Source organism: Oratosquilla oratoria, chromosome 37 (assembly GCF_046742065.1).
Source record: "Oratosquilla oratoria isolate Oo_2021 chromosome 37, ASM4674206v1, whole genome shotgun sequence".
NCBI classification, from domain to species: domain Eukaryota; kingdom Metazoa; phylum Arthropoda; class Malacostraca; order Stomatopoda; family Squillidae; genus Oratosquilla; species Oratosquilla oratoria.
The window spans coordinates 35,907,905-35,926,099 of record NC_134813.1 but is presented as its reverse complement, the minus strand read 5'-3'; the positions used below and the strand labels follow the sequence as shown (position 1 = coordinate 35,926,099).

At 36.4% G+C, this 18,195-nt stretch overlaps 1 protein-coding gene across 9 annotated transcripts in view; it reads right to left on the bottom strand.

The window, feature by feature from the left end:
* Window positions 1-18,195, bottom strand: part of LOC143019650 (dual specificity mitogen-activated protein kinase kinase 4-like) — a 73,910-nt gene that overhangs the window by 52,884 nt on the left and 2,831 nt on the right. For all 9 annotated transcript variants that reach the window (XM_076175532.1, XM_076175529.1, XM_076175531.1 and 6 more), the window contains exon 2: window positions 5,987-6,089. In XM_076175532.1, coding sequence (XP_076031647.1) covers window positions 5,987-6,089 — 103 coding nt within the window. The remainder of the gene's footprint in view (window positions 1-5,986; window positions 6,090-18,195) is intronic.

Below are 18,195 nucleotides of genomic sequence, written 5' to 3'. Positions count from 1 at the left end.
CCATGAGCATGAATTAACTTTATCAAATGATTGATGCATTTTTCTCACACAAACAGTATTTCCTTCATAGGATATAAAGCTGATCTAACTACTGTATTTATCCACTTATTCACATCACAAGTGCATCAGAATAATGGGGTTTCCTAAATGTGTCCCTAATCTCTGGGATTGTGTCTTGTATCTTAAGTGTATCTTAAGTGTATCTCAAGTGTAAGTGTTTCCTAAATGTGTCCCTAATCTCTGGGATTGTGTCTTGTATCTTAAGTGTATCTTAAGTGGATGGATGGGGTGAAGGGGGCTTTGGGGAAGAGGGGAATGTCGGTTGAGGAAGGACGTGAGAGGACAGAAGACAGGGGTGAATGGAGAATGGTTGTATATGGAAAATGTTGTGATGCATGAGGTGGATTGGACGGGGGAATGGGGGTGAAGTAGTGTGTGTGAGCAAAAATTTTGACGCAGCCCGAAGGGATTTCTCCCCGTCCTCTCCTTTATATGTGGGGACGGAGAGGGGGTTCGCCGATTTAATGAAGCGGCCTTGCTGTGGATGTGCTGTGTCCTGCGACATTGCTTCTGACCCAGGGCAGTGGACAGGGTGCAGGGATGACCCGTCATCTAGGAGGTGCTAAGATGGGAGGGAGGGTGGAGGGGTGTGGAGTGTTTTTGGGGATGAAATGGGTGGGAATGTTTTTGTGCCTTGTCCTTTTTGGCTACCCCCCTGGTAGGGGGGGAAAAAAGCCTTGGTATATGTATGTATGTATGTATCTCAAGTGCTGTACCAAGTTTTGTGAAATCTCATTTCATGAATACATTTCATGGTAACCTACAAATATTCCACAAATGTCCTCTGCACAAAAATATGTTTCGCCAAGCTCCATGCCTGTGAGATAATGATTAATTTATCTGTTGTTATCAAAACATCACAACCCTATTTTCTCAGTTTTAGTAGACTCTCATTTTGTAAACACCTGTGTGCATTATTTCTTATTCTATCTCACATTTTGCTATACATGAGGTATATTTATGTATATTTACTATTATGTTTTTCTTTTCACATAAATATTGGCAAAGTTGTTGGTGTTTTCCCCCCGCAAGCTCTGAGAAGTTCTTGAACTAGCCACAACCAAATATTATTTCCTCTATGTGATCAAAGCCCCAATTTTCACAGATCCAAGTTTGATGATTTTCCTTTACCTCCTACTAAGTGCAAAATATTGTACAGTACTGCATTTCATAATCCATTAGGTCCATTTCATCTACATAACATGGGCTTTTTCCCCTTTATACAGGAGGTAGCCAAGTCAAATATATCTTTGCATTATTTTTCAACATATAATAGCCTACAGTTTTCTACAATTTTGTAGGTTGTTTCTAGTAGACAAAATTTTATTGCATTAATAGCATTTTTGTAGATATTTTCTTACATATTTTGCCAGCAGCAAAAAAAAATTAATTTGTCTGCAAACACTTCCTAAGTACCCCAATCTATTCTTCCATAGCATGATTCCCAACAATCAGGAAAACAAATATGGACACATTAGAAAATATGCAAATTAAAGCATTGAGAATAATTAGATGCACCAAAAACCACCCCCAACAGAATACCTCCTTAATGAAATAAAAATGCTTCACATACAGCACCACATGAAAATGATGGGTACTATTCTTCAAGAGCTTTCAATCACCTCATTATGTCACACAAGTATAACCAACCGAAAAAATATATATAAATAAAAAACAAATAAAATGAATAAAAATTGAAAAATCTATAAAAGAAAAAGAAAAACAAAAATAAAAAATAACTATAAAAATTAATAAATACATGCACCAGCAGCATACTACTCAAACATCTACAAAAATCTACCACCTATATCATACAATAAATTCATACAAAAACATTAACACTCAAATCACAAAACAAGCTCTTAATGACTGACCATCAAACTCGCTACTCATCAAATACCCCCTCCTCCATCTGCCAGACACCCCCCCACACAAAAAAATCCTTCCTAAGAGAAACAAAATAGCATGTCTGTGTTCAGGTCATCATCTAAAACTAAGACAGTACCAGAGCAGAATAGGCCTGACTACAAAAACAAACTGCCCAAGATGCAACTATCCCACAGATGACATTGAATACATTGTTCTACACTGTCCCTCACTAGCCACATCCAGATAACACAATATTTCTTCTTTGAGTGACTTATAGGCCAATCTGGTGGCTGTTGCCGGTTACCTGAGAGCTGTGGGTCTCCTCCATGAGAGACTTTGGGTAATGGATTGATTGATTAGCAGCACATCTAGCTTGTTACTTAGTAGTTTGTGGTGTTAAGTGTCTTGTTTCTGTGATGGAAAAAAGCATAGCATTTACCTAGTTGTATTATACGGAAAGGGAGCTATGCTCATGGTGACCCGTCTTTGTATCTTTCAGCATCAAGTTTTTTCTTAAAATCTTGAATAGTATTTGCACACACCGTTTCTTTATCTAAGTTATTCCATACATCCAGCACTCTGTGTGGGAAGCTATTCTTTTTCCAATCTCTTCTATAGTTATCCTTTTTGAGTTTCTTTTCATGACCTCTTGTTTTTCCAGTCATTTTTTAGTAAATCTTTCCTGTCAAGGATTTTCATTCCTTTCATGATGCTAAATATAGTCAGCAGATCACCTCTTTCTCTTCTCTGCTCTAGTGTTGGTAGTTCCAATTTCGATAATCTTCATTCATATGTTAAATTGGAAAGAGCTGGTGCCAACCTTGTTGTTGCTCTCTGATTCTTCCTAGTTTCCTTATATTCTTTTAGTACTGGGTGTCCATAGTGTCACTTCATATTCCAGTTTTGGTCTAATCAATGTGACTAATATATTTTTAATCATTTCTTCATCTAAGTAGTCAAATGCCACTTTCATTGACCTTAATAGGTTGTATGTTTCACCGACTATTTTGTTTATATGTTTATCCAGTGTCATGTCTTTGCTGATTATTACTCCAAGGTCCCTTTCCGAGTGCACTTTATTGATTTCTTCTTCACTAATTTTATAATTTTTTGAAATTCTGTTTTTGCTTTTTCCTAACTCCATTATGCTACACTTCTTGATAATGAAGTTCACTTTCCACTTTTAAGTACATTTCCAGATTTTGTCCAGGTCTGATTGCAATGAATCAGTCCCCTTCTGTTGTTACTATTTGTTACATTGTGTGTGTGTGTGTATGTATATGTATATATATATATATATATATATATATATATATATATATATATATATATATATATGTGTGTGTGTGAAAGTTTGTTTTGTGCATTTGAAGAAGGCATAAGGGTCTGGGTTTGTTTCCATGTCTCAGGCTATGATGAGTAGGTACAGAAGAACAGGCACCAGTGTGATATCCTCCTTAGTTGAGAAGAAAGAAAGAAAAAGAAAAGAAAGAAAAGAAAAAAAAAAAGTAAGAAAGGAATTCATAGTTCAAGAGAATTAAATGTGGACCTGTTCCAAAGACCAGGTACCTGCCTCTCAAGGCCACACCTCCAGAAAGAAGTGGGAGAATGTGTGGTGGCCTTAAAGTTTCTAACTCCTTGGCTATGTTGGATGTCTCATTCCTTCACTGGTTACTGGCTCTCCATCATCATAAGAGACACCTCCAGAAGGTCCACCATTTTGTCACCCAACATCTACATACATACACATACACCAAAAGCCCTTTTAAGGGTTGGGGAAGGAAAGTTAAAGCATACAAAGCTACACCCATCCAAATCCATTCACTGCCCTCCCATGTTCACACCTTATGGATGAAGGTTCATCTCTGCTCTACCACATTACTGAAGTCTAAAGTGATGCAGCAAGACACAGCTCTTTCATAGCACGCTCAACAGCTGAAGCTGGTTTACCCCAACCATTTCATTATCAGGCAACCTCCCTTCCTCATTCACTCACAAATAATTATGAAGCAGAAAAACAAATCATCCCTTTGAGCAGAAGCATTTCTTCATCCATTTACAGCCACTCTTCGTTCACTCATATCCATTTCTCAATAGTCTCCTTTCACCCATTCATCCACCTCCTTCTTCATCTTCCTCTCAAATTTACTCCATACTTAAACAAAGCCACAAGTATAGTGGCATCTGCAAACACCTGGCTCCTCTCCCACTTCCCTCTACTCTCACTCACCAACTCCAAACCCTCCATAGTATTTATGCATTTATGTCCCTCATCATCCCATCCATACACATATTGAACAAACATGGCAACATTTCACCACCCTGGCACAGCCCCACCTTTACCTTAACCATACTCTCCGATTCTTACACAAGCTCTACTAATGTAAAAAGTTATATAATAACTAATACAATATTACACAAACATACTAATATCATGTAGTAGCTTAGTATATAAACATGTACATATGTAGACACCAATAGCCTTTTTCCTCTTGTAAGGGTGGCTAAGTCAAAGCATACCTTGACATTATAAAGGAGAAAATTACAGAAAATGGTATCCCTAGTCATCTTTTATGACACACATGGGAATACAATGGCACAATCTTTATCCCCCCGCCACAGGAACATGAGAAAAGAAGAGGTGGTGTCTTAGATACAGTACAAGAAAGATTTAAGAACAACAGAAATGAGGGACTGTGAAAGTTAAAAAAAAAAGTGGTTTAGTATTTCTCTAAATGGAGAATTTTCTTTAAATATAAAAAATGCTGCATGACTAGTCCATAAGGGTTTCACTAGTAAAAAAAATATATACCTTATATACATTAATTACATAACTATTCGGCTAATACCCTAGCACAGTGAGTACATAAAGATACCTGTACTATATAACATGGTTGAGGTAGAAGGTAGATTATATTTCTATAGTTGAGATAATGGCAAAGGAGGGAGCCCCAGGGAAAAAATTATAATAATGATAACAATAAAAATCTTTGGATGACTTTGTTGTTGAAGTATCTGTTTTTGCCAATGTTTTGAAAATGTATGTGTATGATAAAAGTGGTTTAGTATTTCTCTAAATGGAGAATTTTCTTTAAATATAAAAAATGCTGCATGACTAGTCCATAAGGGGTTCACTAGTAAAAAAAATATATATATACATTAATTACATAACTATTCGGCTAATACCCTAGCACAGTGAGTACATAAAGATACCTGTACTATATAACATGGTTGAGGTAGAAGATAGATTATATTTCTATAGTTGAGATAATGGCAAAGGAGGGAGCCCCAGGGAAAAAATTATAATAATGATAACAATAAAAATCTTTGGATGACTTTGATGTTGAAGTATCTGTTTTTGCCAATGTTTTGAAAATGTATGTGCATGACAAATTCAAACTTAATATTGTGTGTACCACATTTAAATCCATAATTACATATTTATTATTATAATCCATACAATATATATTTCTTTAACCACAAATAGTCAAGGATAGCATATCAAATACCTATGAATTATAAGAGCCAACCATATATATATATATATATATATATATATATATATATATATATATATATATATATATATATATATATATATATATATATATACACCAGGTATATATAAATTTAGCCTACCTGAACATACAACTACACATTTTTCCTTTTGAGTTTAATACAAGTAAAAGTACTTAGGTGTCTTATCACTCCCGACAAAACACCAGGATTTTTATACAATACACTAATTTCATAACATACAAATATAAAAGTAGTTGACCATTCGGGCCCCTACATAAACTCAATCTCTTTCCATGTTTTCAAACAAGGAAATCTAATAATTATCAAATGAACAATCAACCCATCTGGCCAAGAAACCATCTCTGCTGATTTGTTCTGTACAGCATCAAAACAAAATCTGTAATTAGGGTCATTGGACCATTATGTAGAATAAATAAATAAATAATCAATATATATGCCAGTAAAAGCATACATACCCTGTATATAAAATTATTTTAATTAACTCCCTTCATAATGAAACCCATTTATCTAATCTTACATTTGTGATGGATATCCAGAAGCAGGGAAGTCCAAGTTTGATTGCGCATGGTCATTTGAACGATTACCTTGTCCAATGGCAAGCCGAAGATTACTGCGTCGACCTGAAAAAATAGAATATACTACAATAAAAACAAATCTTGAGAAGTCATTCATTCTGCTTTACTTCATGTTTTTTCTAAGATGTCTTGTTTTCTTAATTGATGGATATCATGCTCAGGATACATTATCAAGTGTAACTATTTTAAGTTGTTTACATAATAAAAATCTATTCTTATATTATCCAATGTTTTGGGAGACTTTATTTTTCAGCACTTTTAAGGGGGCCGTCGTGATGAATTTCCGAAAACAAATTGAAATATTAAAAAACAAAATTCCCTGTCATCTAGTGGCCTTTGGCAAGCCAGTCCTGAAATATTTCAGCGAAATACCAAAAAATAAAGGAGTTATGGCTATTTTTCTGACCCCCCCCCCACTTCCCAGTACACCTTCGCTGCACATATGTTCGACTAAGTTATTTCATCGCAATAAAAATGGCACAAATGCGATGTATTTTGTTATTCACTAATATAGACTAGCTGGAAACTTGTCCTACACGTGGGGATAGCACTTCGCACTCGTGAATAAACTGAGAGAATTATTGTGAGTAGGCGGAGAAAGCGAATTGTCGCTCCTTGGAGAACTTTTATTTACTTTTATTTGAAGCTATAATCATTTCAAGAATGCCTAAACATTCGAAGAAGAAACTTGCGTTTCATGAAAGCTAAGAAACTGAATCAAATTATTGAGAAAGAGTGTACTTCTGCCTCGGTTATTACTGGAGATGACTCATAGCAGTGCTGATGCGCGCGCCCGGGCTTGGCTATGCTGACCGCGCATTATCGCACTCCTCTACCCCTCCATATCCTCTTTTCTCAAATGACATCACTGCAAACATCGAGCATGCATGACGGACCATCATGTGCCTCTTCAAATGAAACGCTCCGAGTGCTTTTCGTCACAAGAGCAACTGTCATTGATCATAACTTTGGAAGGACACATAATCTTCTTTCTCACTTGGTTGGAGTCAATCCCATCATTACAAAAGCACTTGAGGAACAAGACAAAGACACAGAACGGAAAGGGACACCAAAGACCAGAAAGAGGAAGAGAAAACTATCGTTCAGCTCCGATTTCCAGCCGGGAGCTTTCTAGTAAGCGAACCTGGCGACAATGAGGGAGGTGGTGCCTCCTGAAACCCTCGCCTTCTGAGCTGCTAATACCTCGTAAAAGGGGGGACCAGGTACCAGCTACACTTTATAATAACATGTGAATGACATAGAATGCATGAAGATTGTCGCAGAGAAAAAAAATCTAAATGAAATATATAAAAAAATGCAGGGAAATGTATTTTGAACTTCAAAGCTCAATATCTCAAAACTACCCTTTTCTCTACATTTTTTCTATCTCCTCCGTAACTACTTGGCCGATTTTAATGGGGTTTGGATAATTTAAAAGCTGAATAAATTTGCAAACTTTTTATCATGGGGTTTTTAATTTTTTGTGATAGAAGTCGATATATTGTATTTAAAAAAAAATGACAAAAAAAAAAAAAAATCTAAACTACGAGGAAATTTCAAAAACTGTACAATAATTTTTTAGGTATTGCTATAGAGCATTTGTGGTATTTTTTCAGCACGTTCAGTCAATGGATAAATGAGATAGAAAGTTTGTAATTGGTCAAAAAACATTTTTTTATTAATAACTTCATTGTTTTTCAACCAAATGATATGAAAATTGGTGGTGAACATCTCAGTATATGTATATATAACATATTAAAAATTCGCGAAATTCCGATTGTGTTGACAAAGTTTGTTTTCGAGCGCAACGGCCCCCTTAACCTCTTCAATGCCAAATTCTCACATGCAACATCATTCTTGAGGTACAACAATTGATGCATTACAATACTCAGATTATGAAATATAAATACACTGCTGTATTACTCATTTTCTTTCACTGAATAATAATAAACACACAAAACATGGTCAAGCCAGTTCACAAAATTTGGGGGTAACTCAGCTACAACTATAAAGCAAATATAATCTAGTCACCGACACCAGCATCCTTGTATACCCACTTGTGCCTTATGATGCCTATGTAGGCTTCATTGTATGGAAGAGATTAAGAGCTAAACCTATTCTAAGCTTCAGCACTTTTTCCTAAAGGGAGCAGTATTTGCATCTTAAATTTTTGCCATCTTGCTGCCAAGATATCACATACTTTACTCCTCCTTTAAGGTTTACCAGCTAGTTACCATGTTTGTGGGTAGAATAGCAATACTGGTGCAAACAAGTCTAGTGTGCATGGCAACTCTTGAAAACATGGTCAATTCATGATTTTTTTTTTTTTCTAAAGGCAATGTGAGTGGAGGCAATGAAAATTACTTCTACATAGACAGATCAGTGTGAGCTCTTCCATAATTCATGACATGACAAAAAATAACAACTAAATAAATAAATGAATAAATAAAATGAATAAATAAAAATAATAATAATAAATTAATTAATAAAAAATAAAAGAAAAATACATGTATAAATTTGTGTCCTCAGGATTGAGTGGCTCATCAATTGAGTGAATAGCATCAAAAACACTTAAGCTGATCGAACTTGATGAAATGCTATATAAATGGTTTGCTGTGCAGTGTTCAGAAGGAAAGCCTACGACAGACCCACTGATAACAGAGAAAGCCAAATGTTCTATGAAAAGATGAAAATAACATAAACATGTGCCTTTTTGGATATTTGGTCAAGTTTAAACAACAGCAAGGCATCAAGCAACTGGATACAAAAGGTGAAACTCAAGTCTGCCGATGCTGGTGCTGCCAAAAGATACAGATGAGACAGACTTATTTTTCAAGAATATGCCCAATTTGTTTTTGTGAGAATCAACACCGTGTGAGATCGAAACCTTTATTGGTACGACGTTTCGCTTGTTACAGCTTTTTCCAACGAAAGATCCAGCTAGGAGGCTTATCCTTCCAGCCAGCAGGACTATCAAAGAGCTCTCTAGAAGGAGTGACAGCCAGGACGAGATATGGGGAAAAAACGCTGGTGTCTACCGCATACCCTGTGCTGGATGTGATAGAGTATATATCGGCAAGACCTCCCGTGACCTGAAGATCCGGGAGCATTGCTACGATTCCCAGAACATCACCACCAACGCCTGTGTTATCCACCGGAACACCAACGACCACCTGATGGATTGGGATAACGCAGAGCTTCTTTTTAGTGAACCAGACAGGGTGAGGAGGAAATGCCTGGAAGCGGCCGCCATTCAAAGCTTCAATACCATTGAGCAGAACAGAGGCATGTTCAACATCGCCCCTCCTATCATCCATCTGTTACCTGCATTATACAAATGTATGAAATGTCCCCCTTAGTCCATTTCAACAAACTGTCCGAAATGTCCTCCTTTTTCTCCACCAAGTCCCACCCGTCCCCTTCTCACACACACCCCCCCTCCACCCTTCCACCTACCACCCACCCCTCCCTGATAACCTCTCCCAGTTCCTTCCCTATCAGCCTATATGTACTCAGAGTGTTTGCCATATGTCTGTACTTGAAAAAGCTGTAACAAGCGAAACGTCGTACCAATAAGGCTTGATTCACACTATCAGTCCGGTTGCAGTCCGCTCCCACTCCGCTCTCGGTCCGGTCTGGTCCAATATTGTCTCATTAATTTCAGTGGAAGCATTCACACTGGCGCTCTCACTCCGGTTTCGCTCCGGTCACGGTTACGTCAAAAGATATTTTTACTGGAGCGAGAGCGTCCGTGAGCGCCAGTGTGAACCCACTTGCCACGGTCCTGCTCCTCCTGCTCCACTCCAGTCGAGATTCGGCCTTCATATAAGCAAGTAGTGTTACCTTCTGTCCTACCAAACCATGGATAATCCAATGAAAACACCACAATGGGATCATGAGAAAGTTAGAAAAATTATAAAAATACGTTTTCTTTTTATTTATCACTGATACAATGACAATGCGTACAGCTAGGATATACATAAGCACCAACTGAATAAAATATAACCTACAAAACTTACTTTAATTTTGTGAATTCAGATGAAATGCTAATAGAATTAGTCAAAAGGTAAACCAGAGGTGTATGACCTGACTTCGCTGCACTGCAGTGATAACGTGGGGAAAAGAAGCTGTGTTGAAATAAGCAGGCAGCTGGGTTGTGAAGGTAAGAAATTCCATAAAACAGCCTAATGTCCACTGTGGAAATGCATTTCCTATCCTCACTAAACAATTTTCCTATACAATAATGTTTGCATACTTATCATATTGCCAAGGTACTGAGAGAAAAAAATACACATTATTAACCGAAGAAAGAAATTCCATATGTATAATAACAGCCTATTATCCACTACGGAAATGCATCTCCTTAGCTCACTCAACAAATATTCCTACACAAGTTTGTTTGTCTACTTGTATTTTATCATTTTGCCAAGGCATTGAACCAGCTGGGGAGCTGAAATAATCTTTCAGTGTTTCTCTCACGCCAAAAGCCTCCTTTGTAGCATTTCCCCCTCTTCCTCTCATTGGACGTACTGTGATTGATGGAGGCATGACAACAGTATCTGGTAATGCAACAGCATTTGGGTGTATCAGATTGTGAAGTATGCATGTTGTTGTAATGATTGCATTAGCGTTAGAAGGCATAGCTTTAAGTTTCCTTAAATATATTCTGAAGGTTTGCACTAGAATACCAAATGTGCACTCAACTTTCCTCCTGGCTCTAGATAATCTATAATTAAAAATCCTCTTCTCTACCTTATGTTCAGTCTGTGAACCTGGGTAAGGCCTCATCAAATTTCTCTTCAGCGGGAAAGCCTTATCTCCCACTATAACATATGGTGCAAGCACATCAGTGCCAGGAAGTGCAGCATCTTCTGGTACATTTCAGGTCATCCTCAATTTTGGATAGTATTTTCTCAAATGTTCCTTTGTTCATTCTGAAATAGCTGTGGAATTTACTCTCATCATCAATAAGACAAGGATGCAGAGTATGAAATTATCCTTCAGTCTTCCTATCTTGCAACATAGGATGAACCCACAATCTCTTTCTTTTTCGATTTTATTTTCCTTCTTTTTCTTCATCAAGTGCAATAGCGAGTATTGCCAACTCGGCGTCAGAAAAGTCACACATCCTTTGTAACTGATGGTAAGGCTTCTACTGGCGTCGAGGGAGGGGCAATGATGGGAGCGAGAGCGGACCGTACGTGTGAATACCTCAGAACCGAGAGCGGAGCGCGACCGGACAGATAGTGTGAATCAACCCTAAAGGTTTCGATCTCACACGGTGTTGATTCTCACAGTCTTGTCGGCTTTTGCCTTTGTGTTTCAATTTTTTTTTTAGCTGAGACTTGTGAGAAATCTGTTATTCATTATAAAAAAAAAATATTTTACTTATTGTATATGGTATTTACATTATTGTGTATAGATGAGAGGGAGGGTGGGAGGGGTGTGGAGTGTATTTAGGGATGAAATGGGTGGGAGTGATTTTTATGCCTTTCCCTTTTTGGCTACCTCCCTTGAAAGTGGGAAAAAGCCTTGGTATATGTATGTATGTGTATAGATGAAAAAATGAACATGCCAGAATACATTTATTTTTCATTTGCTGGCCCAAGTGGGTAGATGGTGCATCAACAGTGCACAGACAGCAGCTCCCACACTCCCACAGTCAGCAGCTCACACTTGCCAGGTGCTGCATTCAGCAGTTTATACTTACCTCATTCATTTAGTCATTCCTTTTATACACAGAAATAATATTTCATGTGTTGATTATTCATTCCTTTTAGTTTACAAATATCGTACATTGAAAAACATCTGATGCTTTACCAAATTCAAGGTTTTGGCACCTGTTCAGTCTCAAGGTGCTGAAAGACAAGACCTCTATGTACCAAATGTGAGGTGAAGTATTTTTGGGCGTTTGTTACAAAAGGCTGACAATTTAATCTGATCACTGGGTGCTTCCTAGATTCATAATAGACCAGGGAAAGCAAAGTCACCCAGGACTTCTAAGGGGATGCAGATATTCTATTTCATGTCAGCCAGTTCCAGCTTACTGAGGTAAATTCATATGTTTATATTTGCTCTTCAAGTTGTAGGGCAAGACTATTATTGTTAGGTTATCTACACATATGTGATATTTAATGTTGTGCTCTGGGTTTAGTTGATCATGTATAAACAGGTTAATTTGCATTGGTAATACTATTGTTCCATGATAGATCTCCATTGTACAATCTTTGGGTCCTGATAGATAGTTATATCTTTTTTTTTTTTTTTTTTTCAAACATAAGGATCTAGTATATTTAAAAAAAAAAAATCCTTCTCCTTCTTCTATTTGTTTTGTGATGTTTTCATTCAATTGTTGTAGTTGTTCTTTTTCTTGTTCTGAGTTTCTTCCCCCTTTCATCTTGTTTTCATTTATTAAGGAAACAATATCATGTATGACATTTGGGTTTTTCTCGTAGCCTTTGTGGATACACTTGCTTTTTGTGTGATCTTCAAGACCTTTTCTATGTCCTTATTAATGCATACCAGTAGGAACTGATATCTATGTACTGGAACTGAGATACATAAGTTTTCTCAACCCTCTTCTACTTCTATGTATTCTGGCCATTTTACCCGGTCTTTTTGTGGGTGAATTGGATTTCTTCTGCAAGGTTTACAGTGATCTTTATTAGGAAGGAAGGTGGAGGGGAGTGGAATATATAGGAAATGGAATGGGTGGGAGTGGTTTCTATGCCTTTTTCTTTTTGGCTACCCCCCATGTAGGGAGAAAAAGCCTTGGGTATAAGTATGTATGTATGTTATTAGGAAATGGTCACAAGGTAGGTCATGAATTCTCATGGTATATGCATCCCATAAAATTTGTGAATCTGCACAGATTATGAATATTCATAAAATGTACAGTACCTATAATGAATTCATAATTGGGCACACAAATAACAAGTCCATTACACACATTATGAAGATTTGAAAAATGTTAGGTAAGGTTAGGTTAGGTTAGATGCTTCCACCATCTTCATCTGGCACTTTGGTAATATGTGCATGTCTAGTGGATTCATTTTTTGCACAGCAAATTATGAATTCATTATTTGCACTGCACATTTTGAATATTCATAATCTATGCAATTCACAAAATGTGCATGATATATATGGATGGAGTGAGGATGATCACACTGAAATGTTTAAGAAAATCACTTGTTGACTGTGCTTCAGGGAAGGGGAGGGGTGATGGCTGGTAGGGAGTTCACTAGAGCTGAGTTGCGGATTTGATCCAGGATATTGTTTCTTCTTTGATCTATTGATTGTGTATAGAATGGGGTCATATGAAAACAAAGAAAAAAATATACTTACATAAATATACCAAAGGGTCTTTTTCCTCTTACAAGGGAGGTAGCCAAAATCAAAGTCATAAATCCACTCTCACCCATTTCATCCCCATATACTCCACTCCCATTCACCACCCCTCCATCCCTCATTTCTTGGATCCTCCTCAATGATGGGTCATCCCTGTATCTCGTCCATTGCCCTAGGTCAGAAGCAATGCAGCAAGACAACTCATCCACACTAAGTTTATACATATATATATATATATATATATATATATATATATATATATATATATATATATATATATATATATATATATATATATATATATATATATATATAAACTGTGAAAATAAGAATTTTGCAAATAAAATATCCAAGTAGTACTATATGTACAGAATCCACTCAAAAAATGAGATGGAGTAGGTCACTAATGTGTGTAAACCCTAATCACCCATCCCACTGTACCATAGGCACAACCAATATTATGTAACAAAAGACTACACTAGTAGGATACTGCTTAAGCATCTACAACAACCTACCATCTATACGACTACAACACATCCAAATGAAAACACATTCACACTGATCACAAAACAAGCTCTCCATGACCATCAACTTCCCTAATCCCCTGAACACATCAGACACCAGCCCCACAGAAAAATCCCTCTCCATAGAAGCAAGAACTACATTACCACACTTGCATTCAACTCACCATCTAGCACTAAGATTGGACCACCACAGAACAGGACTGGCTACAGAAGCAAACTGCCCTAGATGTGACTATCACACAGAGGACACAACACCTCAACTTATACTGCCTTGCCATACACAGACAGTAACACAATATTTCTTTCTTGAGTGACTTATGGGCTAATATCACGGTAGGATATAATGTCAGTGAAGAACAAAATATAATTTTAGGAAGAGATACCGGACAGAATGTCAATGAAGGCCGAAATATCAAGATAGGATGTAATGACAGTGGAAGACAAAAGATCACTCACGGTAGGATATAATGTCACTGGAGGACAAAATATAATTTTAGAAAGGGATGCCGGACATAATGTCACTGAACGACGGGAGGCCGGCGTGAATCACGGTGACGTAGGGGGACAAAATGTACAAAATAGATCGGATGACCGTAATCGACCAGATGTCCGTGATGGGGGAAATGTTAATTTTGATAGGAGAAATGTTAATGAGGCATTGAATGTCAATGAAGGACCAAATAATAATAATATAGAGCAAGGCATAAATAAAAAACAAAATGATAATATAAGACATGATATTGAAACTCAAAATGTGTCAAAAAGAAATAATCAGGAGTTTCTTAAAACCATGTACTTTAATGCTCGTAGTATTAGGAACAAATTTCAAGAAATACAGGCGTATGTCAAAAGCGAAAATCTCGATATGATAGGAATAACTGAGACATGGTTAAATGGTACAGAGTTCGAAGCTGAATTTAATATTGCGGGATTTAAACACTTTCATCAGGATAGAAACCACAAGAAAGGTGGGGGTGTTCTATTGTACGTTAAAAACAATGTTCATGCTTGTGTTTTAGAGAAAGTGAAACAGGATGCATATGACAGTTTGTGGGTTGAGTTAACCCAAACAAATGGACAAAAAATGAATATAGGTGTAATATATAGGCCAAAGACATTATCATTAGCAGACGACAAACTGTTATTTCAAGAACTGTCTAGTTTCTGCAACCGGGATTTATTGATAATGGGTGATTTCAATTTTACTGACATTGATTGGATGACCCTTGAACATGGCCATATAGGTAGTCGCTTGATTGATTTTCTTGGTGACAATTACTTAATTCAGCATGTAAAAGAGCCCACAAGATATGGAAACTTACTCGATTTATTGATCACTAGCCGCGAAAGCATGGCAACTGATGTAGAAGTCGGTGAATCTGTTGCAAATAGCGATCACAACTTAGTCAGATTCAAACTCCTAAACAATTTTAGAATAGATACTTGTGCTTCTAAAATACCCGATTTCAGTAAAGCTCAGTTCATAGAACTACGTCAGGAGCTTCAGCTTACAGATTGGGAGGCAAAATTAAACGAAAGACCTGTAGATCAGATGTGGGAAATATTTCAAAATACGCTCACTAAGATGATTCAAACTTACATTCCTTTTAAGGACAGACGTCCCCCAAATCAGGCTCGCCCAAAGTGGCTCGACAAAGAAACTGAAAAAAGTATTGCTAAAAAGAGACAGGCTTATAAGAAATATAAGTGCTCGGGTGCATCTAATGACTATGAAAGTTATGTATTAATACAGAGAGATTTAAAAAAGACAATAAGAAAAAGAAAACGACAATACGAAATGAACATCGCTGAGAAATCCAAAGAGAATCCCAAAGAATTCTATAGTTACATTAGAGATAAAAAGGTTGTTAGGAATCACATTGGTCCACTATTATCTGCTGACGGTCAACTTGAATATTCAAATGAAGGAATGTGTAATCTCTTAAACAATTATTTTAGCTCGGTATTTGTAAACGAAACACCTCAAAGTGAATTCCAAACTGAAACCTGTGAAAAGTCTGGGGTAAACTTACTCACTACGGTAAATATAACAAAAGAAACAATTAAAAGGTGTATAGACAAACTCAAAGTTAATAAAACACCAGGGCCTGACGGTTGGCATCCAAGAATCTTAAAGGAAATGAAAAATGAGATTGTTGTTCCATTAGAAATTATTTTCAAGAAATCCATCATATCCGGAGATGTCCCAAGAGAATGGAAGCTAGCTAACGTTACTCCCATATTCAAAAAAGGTGACAAAAAGAAACCAAATAACTATAGGCCTATTAGTTTGACTTCGATCGTAGGAAAAATAATGGAAACTATCATCAGAGATGCTATCGAATATCATTTAGAAAGTAACCGTTTGATAAATGATAGCCAACATGGTTTCAGACGGAAACGTTCTTGCGTGACTAACTTACTCGAATTCTACAACACAGTTGTCTCGAATTATGACAAAAGAAACAATATAGATTTAATATATCTAGACTTTGCAAAAGCTTTTGATACCGTCCCACACGAAAGACTACTTACTAAATTAGCTTTGCATGGAATAAGTGGTAGCCTATTAGGTTGGACTAGTAATTGGTTGAAAGGTCAAAAACAGAGAGTTGTTTTAAATGGAAAAACTTCTGGATGGAAAAGTGTTGCAAGTGGAGTTCCTCAGGGTTCCGTTGGCCACTTCTATTCATAGTATATATAAATGATATAGACCATCAATTAGATATTCAAGAAGATTTAGATAAATTACAGCAATGGTCTGAAAAGTGGCTAATGAAATTTAATACAAGTAAATGCAAGGTAATGCACATAGGTAAAAATAACAGTAAGTACGATTACAAGTTATTTGGAAATTCGTTAACAAAAGTGGATAGTGAAAAAGATCTCGGCGTTATTATCAGTAACGACCTCAAATCATCCAAGCAGTGTATTTCAGCCTCTGAGAAAGCAAATAAGATTCTGGGATTGATTGCGCGATCTTTTGATTTCAAAAGTCCATCACTCATTAACAAGCTATATAAATCGTTAGTTCGTCCACATTTGGAATATGCTGTTTCCGTATGGTCACCGAATCTCATTAAAGACATTGACAGACTGGAAAAAGTACAACGGCGAGCCACAAAACTGATTCCAAATATCAAAAATAAATCATACGAAAATCGACTTAAGCACATGAATCTGTTTTCCCTAAAAAAGCGTAGACTCAGAGGTGACTTGATACAGGTCTTTAAGATTTTAAAGGGAATTGACAACATCAAAAGTGACCAAATTTTCACATTGAATGAGAATCAGACAAGAAACAATGGTCTCAAACTGTCCGGAAATAGATTCAATTTGGAAGTAGGTAGAAACAACTTTGCCAACCGTGTAGTTAATGAATGGAATAAACTTCCTGCACAGGTAGTGCAATGTAGTTCAGTTCGAAGCTTTAAGAATCATTTAGATAAATACCTAAGTAAGATGCTGTAATTATTATAATTTATGTTATATTATTTGTTTTTGTTTTGTTATAATTTGTCTGTCTGATTTTCATTTATTATTAGTTATATGTCAATTTATTATCAATTACTATTTACCTGTTTGTTTGTTATTCAACTATACCAATGCATTTATTTATGTATTTTAATTGTTATTTACATTGTTATAGTTTTAATTTATTATTAATATGATTTTTTTTTTTTTTTTTTTTTTTTTGCATCCGACCTAGATATGGATCAAAAGGTCTCCTGTCGGCATGCTTTGCCTTTGTAATCCTTTGTAATCCTGTGGCTGCTGACAGCTACCCAGGATCCATAGGTCTTCTGCAAGAGAGACTTCAGACAATGGATTGACAGATTGTTGGCATTTCATTTTACCATGATTAGCATGCCAGATATGGGAGAGCAAATCATGACTGCTACTCTTAAACTACACCCACCTAAGGCCACATAAAAAAAATTAGTTGATCGTCATTTCAGTTTTTCAAAAGTGGGAGGGAGGGATTTTTTTTATGAGAATCGAGGGTTTATCATTTGATGACACTCCTCAGCATTCACATCAAATATACCCTTGCAATAGAAAATTAAGGGGGAAGTGAAGTTCCTATATGATTGTACATGGAATTACAAGTATCAAAGACTAAAACCAAGGTTTAAAACATATTGTAATATTATTTCAAGATAACATACAAATTACTAGTGAAATAATATAGAGAAGTTAGAAACAACATGAATTTAAGAATTACCTTCATTCATGGGATTCCAGTTTCAACAGTGACCACTTAAGATCACTATAAGATA